The sequence below is a fragment of the Acanthochromis polyacanthus genome, chromosome 11 (assembly GCF_021347895.1).
Source record: "Acanthochromis polyacanthus isolate Apoly-LR-REF ecotype Palm Island chromosome 11, KAUST_Apoly_ChrSc, whole genome shotgun sequence".
Classification (NCBI taxonomy): domain Eukaryota; kingdom Metazoa; phylum Chordata; class Actinopteri; family Pomacentridae; genus Acanthochromis; species Acanthochromis polyacanthus.
The window spans coordinates 1,251,206-1,265,961 of NC_067123.1; the positions used below are offsets into that span (position 1 = coordinate 1,251,206).

The following is a 14,756-nucleotide window of genomic DNA, read 5'->3' on the forward strand; positions in this document are numbered from 1 at the left end:
AATTTATTTCTAAACACAAATGACTGCAGGTTGGTTGGGTTAGTTTGAGTGTTTTCCAAACAAAACCACACAGTCCAGGTGCTGAAACTGAACCAAATGTTTTGCTGAATCTCTTCCAGATATTAGAATAAAAACCTGGGATTAAAGTCCTGCAGCTACCAGATCCTTCTGCAGACTCAAGTTCAAATAAGTTGGTTTAAAGCATCAGTGCAGGTTAGCTGAACAGAAACAGGAGCTTCTGTCAGAGATCAGAAACAGTCAGATCTGAGCAAACATGAAGCTGGTTTAGAGGATAGAAGGTTTCATCCAGAAGACTGGTGGGTTTAAACTACAGATTTAAGTGTTTCTGTTTAATGAGGTTTAAACTGGTGGGTTTAAACTACAGATTTAAGTGTTTCTGTTTAATGAGGTTTAAACTGGTGGGTTTAAACTACAGATTTAAGTGTTTCTGTTTAATGAGGTTTAAACTGGTGGTTGTCCAGCATGCGAACACATTCCAGAGAGAACTTTTCCTTAAACTGGTCGGACTCTAAACCTGTCCCTGGCTGCTCATTTTATGTGAATTTCTGTTTCTGCTGTCTGTGTTCAAAATGAACTAAACTACAAGAACCAAACAGAACCACAGCAGCAGAAGTTTTAATGACTCGTCTCTTCACTGCATTCAGAACTATTCCTCCATCACTATTTCTACTTTAACTACCACAGAAATGAAAAATTCCAGACATTTTTGTCCTCCCTGACAGTGAAATGATAAAGTCAGAGCATTCTGCACCAGAGAGCCGTCTGACCACAAGTTGAAGTCTAAACACCAAAACTACCTGGTTAAGGTTCAAATATCACACTCATATTCTGACCTGCATGTTTGAAGCTCATCTTTTACAGAAATCAGCTGAAAAGGAGCAAAAATAAAAACAAATAAATAAAAAAGCAGCAGGGTTAGGCTCTGTCCTTTAGAAACAGAACAGCGACACAACTTCTACCTGAGGACAGACTTCAGCTGTTTAGAGATGCAGTTTAATGGAGACAGCTCAGTTTAATCAGAACAGATATGACAAGAATTCAGATCATTTAGAGTTGTTCCTCTTCTCCATCATTTTAAATGGAATGTGTTTTAGGAACTGTCTCCTTGGGTTCATGGAACTCCTGAATGAAATGTTTATCTGAACCTTTTACCAATAAATCAAGAAACTTTGGATAGATTAATGTGATAAAGAAGACAGAGAAGCTTTCAGCTGTAAACATGAAGAAAAAACAACTAAAAACAAACAGAAACACAACAAGCAAACTTTGTACTCAGAGGCAGAACAAAAGCGGCGAGCGGAGCTAAAATCAGAGCACTTAGCTGCATTATTCATGGAGAACATGGACTGACTTAGAGATGAACTGGTTCCTGGTGGATTCAGTTCAGAACTACAAGAGTATCGAGATGTTTCCACGTCCAGCAGCGACAACAAGACCTGCTCAGATTATCCACGCTTTATGTGGATCCCTCGGTTGTGTAATCTCACAGGCAGTCTGTGCATTAATTCACTGCGTTTACATTCATTCTGCTCTCATTACGTCTCTGAACGAGAACATTGGAGGTTTCTCATCTTCTCTCTGAGGCAGAATCTTTAAAACAATGCAGTGAATTCCCACCTGAACCTCTCTCAATCTGTCATTTTCTGACTATCAGGCTGTCAGACGATCTGGTTCTGTTTTTTTGGTTTGGAGCTGAACCTTTGAGGTCCAAAGGAGGAAGAGAAGTGGAGCTGAAGTCCTGGAGGACAGAAGACCAGTGAGGAGGACAGGAAGGATCACTACAGCCCCAGAAAATGTTTCAGCAAACTTCATGCAAACTTTTGAAATCTTGCAAAAAAATGTTTGTGTTGTCAGAAAGTGACATTATATGCTCCAGATTTATCACTTTTTAATGGACTTTTTCCATCGTTTCTGAGCCTCAGAACTTCATTGGTCCAGCAGATAGAACCAGGACATTTAGGAGGAGAAAGATGTGAGTTACAGTAAAAACTGACACTATAATAACTAAAAAAGCTGGAAAATTACCACAAAAAGAGACCGCATCACCAAAAAGGGCCAAAATTATCACAAAGAAACACAAAATTTCACATGGAAGATGCAAAATTACCAGTTACAGTTACAGCAGCTCCTTCCAGGTGTTTTTAGATATTCTCGGAGTTTTTCCCCTTTCTTTTTATTCCGTTCTCCAAGTGGATGCATCACATTTGTACGGTGCAGCAATGGATGTACAGATGGTGCTTCCCCTACGTTTTTTGCTCTTTATTTCGGAACTTTTAAAATTCTCATCTGGCGACCCGTTCAACCACGGCTCCGTTCTTTACTCTCGGGATCAGCTGTTGGCGCTGAGCCAGGCCACCGCGGTGGGAGAGACCAGACATCCCAGCAGAGCTCCTCAGGAGGAGGAGGGGAAGCCGGGCTGGAGTGAAGCGTAGGGAGAAGAGGAGACGCTACAAGCTGCCCGTTCCATCCGTGATGATGGGAAATGTGAGGTCTCTCCCAAACAAGATGGAAGAGCTTACGGCGCTGGTCAGGCAGCAGTGGGAGTATAGGGAGAGCAGCCTCTTGATGTTTACTGAGTCATGGCTGAACAAACTGACCCCGGACTCAGTTCTAACTCTGGATGGATTCCATCTAGTCAGAGCGGACCAGGACGTGAGGGAGAGCGGTAAGAGGAAGGGAGGAGGTCTGGTGATGTATGTGAACCAGAGATGGTGTAATTCTGGACACATCAGCGTAAAACAGCGTCTTTGCACTAAGGATGTAGAATTACTGGCAGTCAGTCTGCGTCCGTTCTATCTGCCCCGGGAGTTTTCACATGTAATAGCTGTGACTGTGTACACCCCCCCCTCTGATGTGGCTGCAGCCTGTGAACTCATCCACAGTGAAGTGTCCCAGCTGCAAACATCTCACCCTCAGTCTCTTATTATCGTCTCAGGAGACTTTAATCATACATCGCTCTCTGCCACTCTCCCCACCTTCACACAGTACGTGACCTGCCAGACCAGAGACAGTAAAACCCTGGACCTACTGTATGCAAACATCAAAGATGCATACAGCTCCTCCCCCTCCCCCCGCTGGGCTGCTCAGATCACAATCTGGTGAGACTGCAGCCCATTTACATACCTTTGGTGAAGAAACAACCCCCCATCATAAGGTATGTGAAGAAGTGGTCTGACGAGGCTTCTGAGGCGCTGCAGGACTGCTTTGAGACCACAGACTGGGATGTGCTGTGTGGTCCACATGGGGAGGACATCGACACACTGACAGACACTATTACTGAATACATTAACTTCTGTGCAGAGAATATCGTACCGACCAGGAAAGTACGGTGTTTCTCTGACAGCAAACCCTGGGTGACCTCAGAACTGAAGGCCCTGCTGAAGGAGAAGAGGAGGGTTTTTGGATCTGGGGACAAAGAGGAGCTGAGGAGGGTGCAGAAGGAGATAAAGAAGAAGGTCAAGGCAGACAGTTCTTGCACCATTTGAATTTTTCTTGTACTTCACATCTTTCCATAAGCCACTTTTTCCATCCTACACTCTTGAACTTACTGTGAATATTATTATGCTTATAATTATATTGTTGTTTATTGCTGCTCTACTGTATGATGTGTGCTGCTGTAACATGGGAAATTTACCCAGACACGGGGAGTAATAAAGGATTATCTTATCTCTTATCTTAAAAATGCCAAAACTAACACAAATAAATACAAAATCAGCACAAACAGTCCAAACTTCCATAAAAACCAGTGAATATACCGCTTACCTGTGCTAAAAACTGACACCACATCAGTTTTACATCCATCCATGTGTCACAGTTTAGAGAATAATTCTGTTTTTTTTTTCTTTATTTTCTCTATAAGCAGTTGTGATCATTAGTATTATTCTGATGTATCCAAGTGTGAACAGTCTAAAGTCACAGAAACAATCATTGGTTCCCTGGATGTGTTTCTATTTCTGATAATTCACCAGAGAAACCTTTCAAAAGGAATTTCTGGGTAAATTAATTTGAAAATATTGACAGCATGAAGGTGAAACTATGCCTCATTAAATAAAGTTCCTGCAGATGAGCTGGTTCTGAGGAGGTCCTGTTGGATGTTCTAATGGATTTTTCATGGAATAAACTACATGATGGTAGTAAAGAGAGCAGAACAAGCCAGAAACAAAGCAGCTCATTGGTTATGTTCTGGAAACGTGGAATAAATTAACAAAACTTTGACCATCTATGGAAGAAAAATGTTGAGAAATCTTCAGGAATGTTCATGCCAGCTGACACCTTTAACGTTGTTTAGATGCAATATTTACAGCAGTAAAGACAGCGCAGACATGAAGGAAATAGAGAATAAAACATCCAAAATAAACAAATATACACAGAAGGACTGAATAGAAAATGCCAGCTGCAGCTTTAATGCTTTCAAAATAGTCAAAAACCTCAATCAAGTGCACAAGTTTGCTATTTCTGTTAACTTTTTTCATGAAATATGTCAATAAAATATGGAAACACACTTTGGTGTTAAAGTGTCTGATGTGCTGGTAGAGTGATGGCACTTAATCTGACTCCACCTCAGGGGTAGAATCAGTCAGGTGGTCCAAAACCCAGCACTTATTTAGAGCTGACAAAGATGGAAAAAAAAGGGGGGGGGGGGGGGGGGGCACTTCTTCTGCAACTTGATGGCAACACCTTTGACCAATCACACTTGAAGCACTTTTTGCACTTACTACAGGTTTTTCCTTATGTCTGAATTCTTGCTTGTGTTGTACGTCGCTTTGGACAAAAGCGTCTGATAAATGAAACTGTAGAACTGTAGAATTGTAGAACTGCAGAGATGAAAGAGACTGAAGGGATGAAGAAACTGAAGATACAAGACCAGAAGAGAAAATCAATGCAGCGGTGAACATGGAGGAGAACATGGAGGAGAACATGGAGGAGAACATGGAGGAGAACATGGAGGAGAACATGGAGGAGAACATGGAGGAGAACATGCAGGTGAGCATGGAGGAGGACATGTTGGTGAACATGGAGGAGAACATGGAGGAGAACCTGGAGGAGAACATGGAGGAGAACTTGGAGGAGAACATGGAGGAGAACATGGAGGTGAGCATGGAGGAGGACATGTTGGTGAACATGGAGGAGAACATGGAGGAGAACCTGGAGGAGAACATGGAGGAGAACTTGGAGGAGAACATGGAGGAGAACATGGAGGTGAGCATGGAGGAGGACATGTTGGTGAACATGGAGGAGAACATGGAGGAGAACCTGGAGGAGAACATGGAGGAGAACATGCAGGTGAGCATGGAGGAGGACATGTTGGTGAACATGGAGGAGAACATGGAGGAGAACCTGGAGGAGAACATGGAGGAGAACTTGGAGGAGAACATGGAGGAGAACATGGAGGTGAGCATGGAGGAGGACATGGAGGTGAGCATGGAGGTGAGCATGGAGGAGGACATGGAGGAGAACATGGAGGAGAACTTGGAGGAGAACATGGAGGAGAACATGGAGGTGAGCATGGAGGAGGACATGTTGGTGAACATGGAGGAGAACATGGAGGAGAACCTGGAGGAGAACATGGAGGAGAACATGCAGGTGAGCATGGAGGAGGACATGTTGGTGAACATGGAGGAGAACATGGAGGAGAACCTGGAGGAGAACATGGAGGAGAACTTGGAGGAGAACATGGAGGAGAACATGGAGGAGAACATGGAGGAGAACTTGGAGGAGAACATGGAGGAGAACATGGAGGAGAACATGGAGGAGAACATGGAGGTGAGCATGGAGGAGGACATGTTGGTGAACATGGAGGAGAACATGGAGGAGAACATGGAGGTGAGCATGGAGGAGAACATGGAGGAGAACATGGAGGAGGACATGGAGGAGAACATGGAGGAGAACCTGGAGGAGAACATGGAGGAGAACATGGAGGAGAACCTGGAGGAGAACATGGAGGAGAACATGGAGGAGAACATGGAGGAGAACATGGAGGAGAACATGGAGGAGGACATGGAGGAGAACATGGAGGTGAGCATGGAGGAGGACATGGAGGTGAGCATGGAGGTGAGCATGGAGGAGGACATGGAGGAGAACATGGAGGAGAACTTGGAGGAGAACATGGAGGTGAGCATGGAGGAGGACATGTTGGTGAACATGGAGGAGAACATGGAGGAGAACCTGGAGGAGAACATGGAGGAGAACATGCAGGTGAGCATGGAGGAGGACATGGAGGAGAACCTGGAGGAGAACATGGAGGAGAACTTGGAGGAGAACCTGGAGGAGAACATGGAGGAGAACTTGGAGGAGAACATGGAGGAGAACATGGAGGAGAACATGGAGGAGAACTTGGAGGAGAACATGGAGGAGAACATGGAGGAGAACATGGAGGTGAGCATGGAGGAGAACATGGAGGAGAACATGGAGGAGGACATGGAGGAGAACATGGAGGAGAACCTGGAGGAGAACATGGAGGAGAACATGGAGGAGAACCTGGAGGAGAACATGGAGGAGAACATGGAGGAGAACCTGGAGGAGAACATGGAGGAGAACTTGGAGGAGAACATGGAGGAGAACATGGAGGAGAACATGGAGGAGAACTTGGAGGAGAACATGGAGGAGAACATGGAGGAGAACATGGAGGTGAGCATGGAGGAGAACATGGAGGAGAACATGGAGGAGGACATGGAGGAGAACATGGAGGAGAACCTGGAGGAGAACATGGAGGAGAACATGGAGGAGAACCTGGAGGAGAACATGGAGGAGAACATGGAGGAGAACATGGAGGAGAACATGGAGGAGAACATGGAGGAGGACATGGAGGAGAACATGGAGGTGAGCATGGAGGAGGACATGGAGGTGAGCATGGAGGAGGACATGTTGGTGAACATGGAGGAGAACATGGAGGAGAACCTGGAGGAGAACATGGAGGAGAACATGGAGGAGGACATGGAGGTGAGCATGGAGGTGAGCATGGAGGTGAGCATGGAGGAGAACATGGAGGAGAACATGGAGGAGGACATGGAGGAGAACATGGAGGAGAACCTGGAGGAGAACATGGAGGAGAACCTGGAGGAGAACATGGAGGAGAACCTGGAGGAGAACATGCAGGTGAACAGTGTCTGACTGAGTGAGTTCTACGTGTTTCTTTCAGGAGGGAGGAAATGCAGCGACAGCAGAGAAGAACAGGAATGTTGTTGTGTTTGCCGGCCAGGTCCTTCTCTGGACCATGATTCATTGCAAATGAAATGTCACCCTGGCAGGCAGTAATGCAGGCCGGCCCACTCCCCCGCAGCCTAATTGAATTTTACAGCCATATAAACAACAGTCAGCCAGCAGAGGGGGAGGAGAGGGACAGAGTTATTGATGCCGGTGTTTATAGGCCCAGCATTCTGATGTGCCATCAGAGAGAAAGGAAAGGCCTCCTGGGAACCGTCGTACAAAGCACACAGATGGTGTGGGATGCTGAAGCAGGCGCACCACCAACACAAGTCCTCCAGGAAACAGATACAACCACCAACTGAACCATCTGAGAGACTCTTCTTCTAGGGTTAGGTGTTAGGGTTAGGGTCTGAAACAGAGGAAACTGCATCTTCAGGACCACATTTCAAGGACTCTTGTTTTCCATGACCTCCTTTTAGGTCCAGATAATACCGTAGCTGTTTGTTTACGCTGAAGGCTAGCTAACTCTTCCAGGTCACACATACTGGTATGAAACACGAAATATGTGCAGCTTCTGGTAGAACAAACCTTTGTAGCAAACTGGTAGTATTGATCTGAGTAAAACTCTGTTTTAACTGTTGCTACCATCTTTCCAAATACCCTCCTCATAAAAGAGCATTGTGGGGGTTTATCTAGCAAGGGAACCATGACAAAGACTTCTGTTGTGTTTAATGCCCTCTGACAAGAGCTTGTGTGTCTGAAGCTGAAGAATGTGTATTTTCAGGACCACATTTTAAAGCCCCTTGTTTTTCATTACCTCTAATTTAGGTCCAGATAAGATGCCAACCATTTGTTTACTCCAAGGCTAGCTAACTTTTCCTGGCCACAATGACAAAAACATAAATAGCTATGTACAGTTTCAGGTAGAACAAATCTTCACTTCAAACTGGTAGTGATGACTAAAACTCTGTTGCTGCCACCTCTCCAAATACTCACGCTGCCAGTGAGTGCTGTCGGGTAAAAGCTAGCAACGGGCACCATGACAAAGACTTCTGTGATGATCATTACCTCATATTTTGGTCCAGATAACATGGTGAGCATTCATTTCCTCCAAAGGCTAGCTAACTTTTAAAGCTAACAAACACTAGAAAACAATACCAGGCAGAGCTTCTGGTGGCAGAAACCCATAAATTGTTATTTAGAAAGTCCTATTTAGGGGGAACAGTACCTTTATACTAATGTTTGCCAGTTTGGCAGGTGATACTGGAACGAGGTGCCTTTGTGGTCCAAACTAAACATCCAGTGGCTAACGAGCAATAGCAGAAAAAATGAATTTGTCATTTATTGCTTGATTATGCTTCAAACTATTGATATTATTGATTCAGACAACTTTTAAAAAATATACATCCATAGTATTCTAACATCCCTTTAAGCATGTTTTTGTTGTTTCTGAAAACTTTGAAGGAAATCTTCTGTTAGCAGGAAATGATGAAATGTCTGAGTAAGTTATCTGCTTCATAATCTATAGTATATCTCCACACTGAGTGCTCTTCCTGACATTTCAGAGTAAACTCTCCTCCTGTGAGTTCTCCTCTGCTGTAGGTTAAATAAGATGTGCTGCTGGATGACAGCTACTGAAGACGCTATAGAAACAATCAGCGGATTCCCCTCGGGCGGCCCGGCGGCTCGGGTCAATTTGTCCTCCACTAACAGGACATCACCTCACCGACAGCCGGCCGCCTGTCAGGAGGACAGAAAGGATTCTGCTGCACCGGGGCAGACTAATTCCTGCAGCAGCTTCTATAGAATGAACTAAATCAGATTCAAGACGGAACAAGAAGCTCTTTTCTCTGTAAGAAGACTAAATATGAGACAGAATTTAAAATAATTTATCTAATTAATTCAGGATAGAAGTATTCCCCTGAAGTCTACAGGATGGAACATAAAAGCTAGAAGGTACAGAGGAAGTTGAAGTTGCTGCAGATGTAATTACTGATGTTTTTGGCAGCTCCAGCAGTAGATCCAACTGGGAGATCTGGTCCTGGTGGAGTTTATCCCTGTGGAGTTAGACGCTGAGGGGATGAAGAAAACATAAAGAGAAGGAAGTGGGAGTTCGTTTAGAGCCACTTCCAGACTCTCTGAGCAGCAGGTAGCTCACACAGAGCTGCAGCCTTTTAAAGGAAGCTCAGATTTAACCTGGACAGGACCGATCCAGCAGGTCTGAGCTCTACGCTGCAACCAGCAGCCATTTAGACAGAAAAAATCTGTTTGAAGAGAACAACTTGACATTTGAGGGACAACACAGACTAAAAGATGAGAAAAGAAACATTTAATGTCTGTCCAATAAATAGCCAGTTAGAAGCATACAGACTGGATAAAGGAGTAGACGCTGACATGACTAGGAATAAAATTTACTACATTTACCTTCATCCAGGTAAAATAAAGCTACACATCCAAGTTTAGAAACGCATAAAACTTAAAACCCCAGAGTCTGATGAGCGCATTGCTGATTGGTCAAGATTTAAAGCCCTAAATGGATATAAAACCCTAAAAGAATGGCAAAATACTTATAAACCGTAGATGCCGTAGGTGCCATGGATAAACAACATGTCTTAGTGAGCGTCTTTGTTGATCTTCAAAAAGCGTTCGATACTTTAGATCACAAAATATTATTGCATAAATTATATAAATACGGTATAAGAGGTGTTGCTCATCAATGGGTCAAGAGTTACTTAAAAGACAGAAAACAGTTTGTTGAATTAAACAACATAAAATCCAAATATTGTAATGTATCTTGTGGAGTACCACAAGGATCGGTCCTTGGACCAATGCTTTTCCTTCTGTATATAAACGATATTGAAACTGTCTCTAAATTATTGAAATGTATCTTGTTTGCGGATGATACCACTTTATTTTATTACGGTAAAAATATAAAAGATGTACTGCTAACTGTAAAGAACGAGTTAGAGAAAATGATGAAATGGTTCAATGCAAACAGATTGTCTTTAAATTTTAGCAAAACTACATGTATGATCTTTAGTTGTAGGCGCAAGGACACTGATGCTACACTAACTATACAAGATTTTGAGATTAAAAGGACAAATGTAGTACAATTCTTAGGTGTTATGATTGATGAACATTTAACATGGAAAGCCCATATAGAGCTGGTTAAAACAAAGGTTTCACAAACCATAGCAGTGTTACATAAGGTCAAAGAATCACTAAATAGTCGCGCTTTGTTTCTGTTATTTAATTCACTTATTGTTCCATATCTGACATATTGTATTGAAGCGTGGGGAAATGCCTGTAAGACTTATATTGAACCGCTCTTCCTTTTACAGAAACGTGCCATTCGAGTCGTTAACGGAAGCGGATACAGAGACCACACAAATCCTATATTTGTAAAATTTAAATCTTTAAAATTTAATGAATTGGTTGAATTTAATCTTCTCAAAACAATGTATAAAGCTCACAAAAAACATTGCCAGAGAATTTGCAAAACAGATTTAAAAAGAGAGAAAGTCGGTACAAACTAAGAGGAACTGAAGTCTTTTTGAGACCTGAAACAGGCACAAAAACAAACGAAAGATGCATCTCAATCCAAGGCGTCAATCTGTGGAACAATCTGAATTCTGAAATTAAAATGTCTCAGTCGATTTGTATTTTTAAGAAAAATGCGAAAGAGTTGCTATTGAAGAGATATGATGCTTGTGAATAACCGGAAATTGTTTTTCTTTTTTTTTTTTATCTTTAGATCATGTTAAATGTTGGTTAAAAGGCTGTGTGTGACAGCCAAATACTACTGAAATGTGTTAAAATTATTATTGATAAGGGGCAGAAATTATAAGCTATAGCTTCTTTCTGCTCCTTTTCATTCATTTAACATATGCAGTGTTGTATTTTTTTAATGAAATAAATAAATAAATAAATAAATAAAAAATAAATAATAAAAATACCTAGCCACTCATTCAGACTTTCTAAACATTTAGAAATTTATACTTTTTCCATTTTAAATGTTTAGACCTGAACAGTTTTATTATTATTTACCTACCAGTCAAGAAAAGACAACAAAGTTCTATAGCTATGTGAATTTATGAATTTTACTATGGAGACTGACACAAAATACAACATCTATGAAGGAAATGATGGACATCATCGATTCATCATCCATCCACCCATCCATTATCACCCATCCATCATCCATCCACCAGCCATCATCCATCCATCATCATCATTCATCCATCCATCCATCTATCATCCATCCATCCATCCATCATCATTCATCCATCCATCATCCATCATCCATCCATCCATCCATCATCATTCATCCATCCATCATCATTCATCCATCCATCCATCCATCATCCATCCATCATCATTCATCCATCCATTATTCATCATCCATCCATCATCATTCATCCATCCATCTATCATCCATCCATCATCCATCCATCCATCATCATTCATCCATCCATCCATCTATCATCCATCCATCCATCCATCCATCATCCATCCATCATCATTCATCCATCCATCCATCCATCATCATTCATCCATCCATCATCATTCATCCATCCATCCATCCATCCATCCATCATCCATCCATCATCATTCATCCATCCATTATTCATCATCCATCCATCATCATTCATCCATCCATCTATCATCCATCCATCCATCCATCCATCATCCATCCATCATCATTCATCCATCCATCTATCATCCATCCATCCATCATCCGTCCATCCATCATCATTCATCCATCCATCTATCATCCATTCATCATCCATCCATCCATCCATCCATCCATCCATCAATCATCCATCCATCCAGTTAAAACTATGTAACATGTGAACCATCCTCAGTGTGTTTTAGTGCAGAATAACACTTGACACATGGAGCTAAAGGTAAAATATGACCTCCAGTATGTGATTTGCAATTTCGTTGTACTTGTTGCAATGACAAATAAAGTTCTATTCTATTCTATTCTATTCAGCTGATCTCGGAGCCACAAATCCCGTTAATGAGCTTTAGAGAAACAGTTGACTGCACGAACATTTAGAAAAACAGCATTAAACTGTACGGTCTGTGTTCCATCCACGAGTCTTTTTCTGTGCTTTAAATGTGTGTGCTGACCCAACATGTGCTCAGTCAACATGAACACAGATACGCATGTGTGATCCCGTGTTTTCGCCGTGTCTGGCTTTTCAATCTGTGTAAACAGGGAGACGGTTCAGTGCACCGACGGCCCCTTGCCATGTCCTGTGATGGATGACAGGAGAGAAAATAACTACTCCAACAGTAGATTTACATTGTTCTGGACACTGAACGACAGAGAACCAAGGGGAGAAACACAAGAATAAAGGTCAACTTTCACCACGGCGAGGAACACAAGAACAAACGTCAACTTTCACCACGGCGAGGAACACAAGAACAAACGTCAACTTTCACCACGGCGAGGAACACAAGAACAAACGTCAACGTTCACCACGGCGAGGAACACAAGAACAAACGTCAACTTTCACCACGGCGAGGAACACAAGAATGAAGGTCAACTTTCACCACGACGAGGAACACAAGAACAAACGTCAACTTTCACCACGGCGAGGAACACAAGAATGAAGGTCAACTTTCACCACGACGAGGAACACAAGAACAAACGTCAACTTTCACCACGGCGAGGAACACAAGAACAAACGTCAACGTTCACCACGGCGAGGAACACAAGAACAAAGGTCAACTTTCACCACGGCGAGGAACACAAGAATGAAGGTCAACTTTCACCACGGCGAGGAACACAAGAACAAACGTCAACTTTCACCACGGCGAGGAACACAAGAACAAACGTCAACTTTCACCACGGCGAGGAACACAAGAATGAAGGTCAACTTTCACCACGACGAGGAACACAAGAACAAACGTCAACTTTCACCACGGCGAGGAACACAAGAACAAACGTCAACTTTCACCACGGCGAGGAACACAAGAACAAACGTCAACTTTCACCACGGCGAGGAACACAAGAATGAAGGTCAACGTTCACCACGGCGAGGAACACAAGAACAAACGTCAACTTTCACCACGGCGAGGAACACAAGAACAAAGGTCAACTTTCACCACGGCGAGGAACACAAGAACAAACGTCAACTTTCACCACGGCGAGGAACACAAGAACAAAGGTCAACGTTCACCACGACGAGGAGCACAAGAACAAACGTCAACTTTCACCACGGCGAGGAACGCAAGAACAAAGGTCAACTTTCACCACGGCGAGGAACACAAGAACAAACGTCAACTTTCACCACGACGAGGAACACAAGAACAAACGTCAACTTTCACCACGGCGAGGAGCACAAGAACAAACGTCAACTTTCACCACGGCGAGGAGCACAAGAACAAACGTCAACTTTCACCACGGCGAGGAACGCAAGAACAAACGTCAACTTTCACCACGGCGAGGAACACAAGAACAAACGTCAACGTTCACCACGGCGAGGAACACAAGAACAAACGTCAACGTTCACCACGGCGAGGAACACAAGAACAAACGTCAACTTTCACCACGGCGAGGAACACAAGAACAAAGGTCAACTTTCACCACGGCGAGGAACACAAGAACAAACGTCAACGTTCACCACGGCGAGGAACACAAGAACAAAGGTCAACTTTCACCACGGCGAGGAACACAAGAACAAAGGTCAACTTTCACCACGGCGAGGAACACAAGAACAAACGTCAACTTTCACCACGGCGAGGAACACAAGAACAAACGTCAACGTTCACCACGGCGAGGAACACAAGAAAAAACGTCAATGTTCACTGGAGAACACACCAGCAGAGGTTTCTTTACTGTAGAGACACACTGCTGTCTGTCAGAGCTGGTTCGTCACCAAGAAATGAATGAAAATCGGTCATTTAAATCCCAAATCCTGCTGGCAGCTTTAAAGTATGTAATATAATCAAAACAAATGTTCAAAATGACACCATTTATCACAGCCAGACACATTAACTACAGGTTCAGCTTTCCCACGGTTCCTGAACTACTCTTTCCTTTTAAGTTACTTTATTCTGTGTCACATAAAAAATTCACCAAAAATAAATAGATTACACAAACCAGATTCTGTAAAATTCTAATAATTCTGTGATCCCAGTTGGAGCTGGGAAACCTTCACTGATCCGTCTGTGATCAACAGTCACCTCACAAAAATTCATGGAGTTCTTGGTTGAATTGCAGGCTTTAACATAGAGGGTTAAAAGTAAGTACACTGACAGTCAATAGAAACTCTGAGGTAGAAATGTACGCAGAATTCTACTTGTAGGGGGGTTGTAATTATTCATTGTGGATTTACTGATGATCTAGTGCCCTGGTAGTTGACATAATGAGGAGTTGTCATTTTGTCATGATTCATTGCACATGGGTTGGTCACTTTGCTAAAGTGAACCAAATACACACCAAGCAATACTCAGTGAGTATCTGCACAATGTGAGAATGGGTTTGAAGGCCTATATAAAGGCCCAAAAAAGGCCCCCATTGTTAGTCCAGTGAACAGCATCATGCCGCGTCTATCACATGAACGTCGTCTCCGGGC

At 43.1% G+C, this 14,756-nt stretch overlaps 2 protein-coding genes across 42 annotated transcripts in view; one reads left to right on the forward strand and one right to left on the reverse strand.

Moving 5' to 3' along the window:
* The window catches only part of LOC110969360 (ephrin type-A receptor 7-like), a 254,291-nt gene that overhangs the window by 128,349 nt on the left and 111,186 nt on the right, over positions 1-14,756 (reverse strand). The window lies entirely within an intron of this gene.
* On the forward strand, positions 5,466-7,749 carry LOC127535993 (ring-infected erythrocyte surface antigen-like). Its single transcript, XM_051955078.1, has 2 exons — positions 5,466-5,844; positions 6,961-7,749. Exons 1-2 carry the CDS (start codon positions 5,467-5,469, stop codon positions 7,129-7,131), a joined length of 549 nt encoding a protein of 182 aa, XP_051811038.1. The 5' UTR covers position 5,466; the 3' UTR covers positions 7,132-7,749.

What these genes read in the sequence shown, in the direction of transcription:
- LOC127535993 (XM_051955078.1), top strand. Translation starts at nt 5,467, where the DNA reads ATGGAGGAGAACATGGAGGAGAACTTGGAGGAGAACATGGAGGAGAAC. An exon ending in ACATGGAGGAGAACATGGAG is followed by an intron (nt 5,845 to 6,960) that starts GTGAGCATGGAG and finishes GAGGACATGGAG; the next exon opens with GTGAGCATGGAGGTGAGCAT.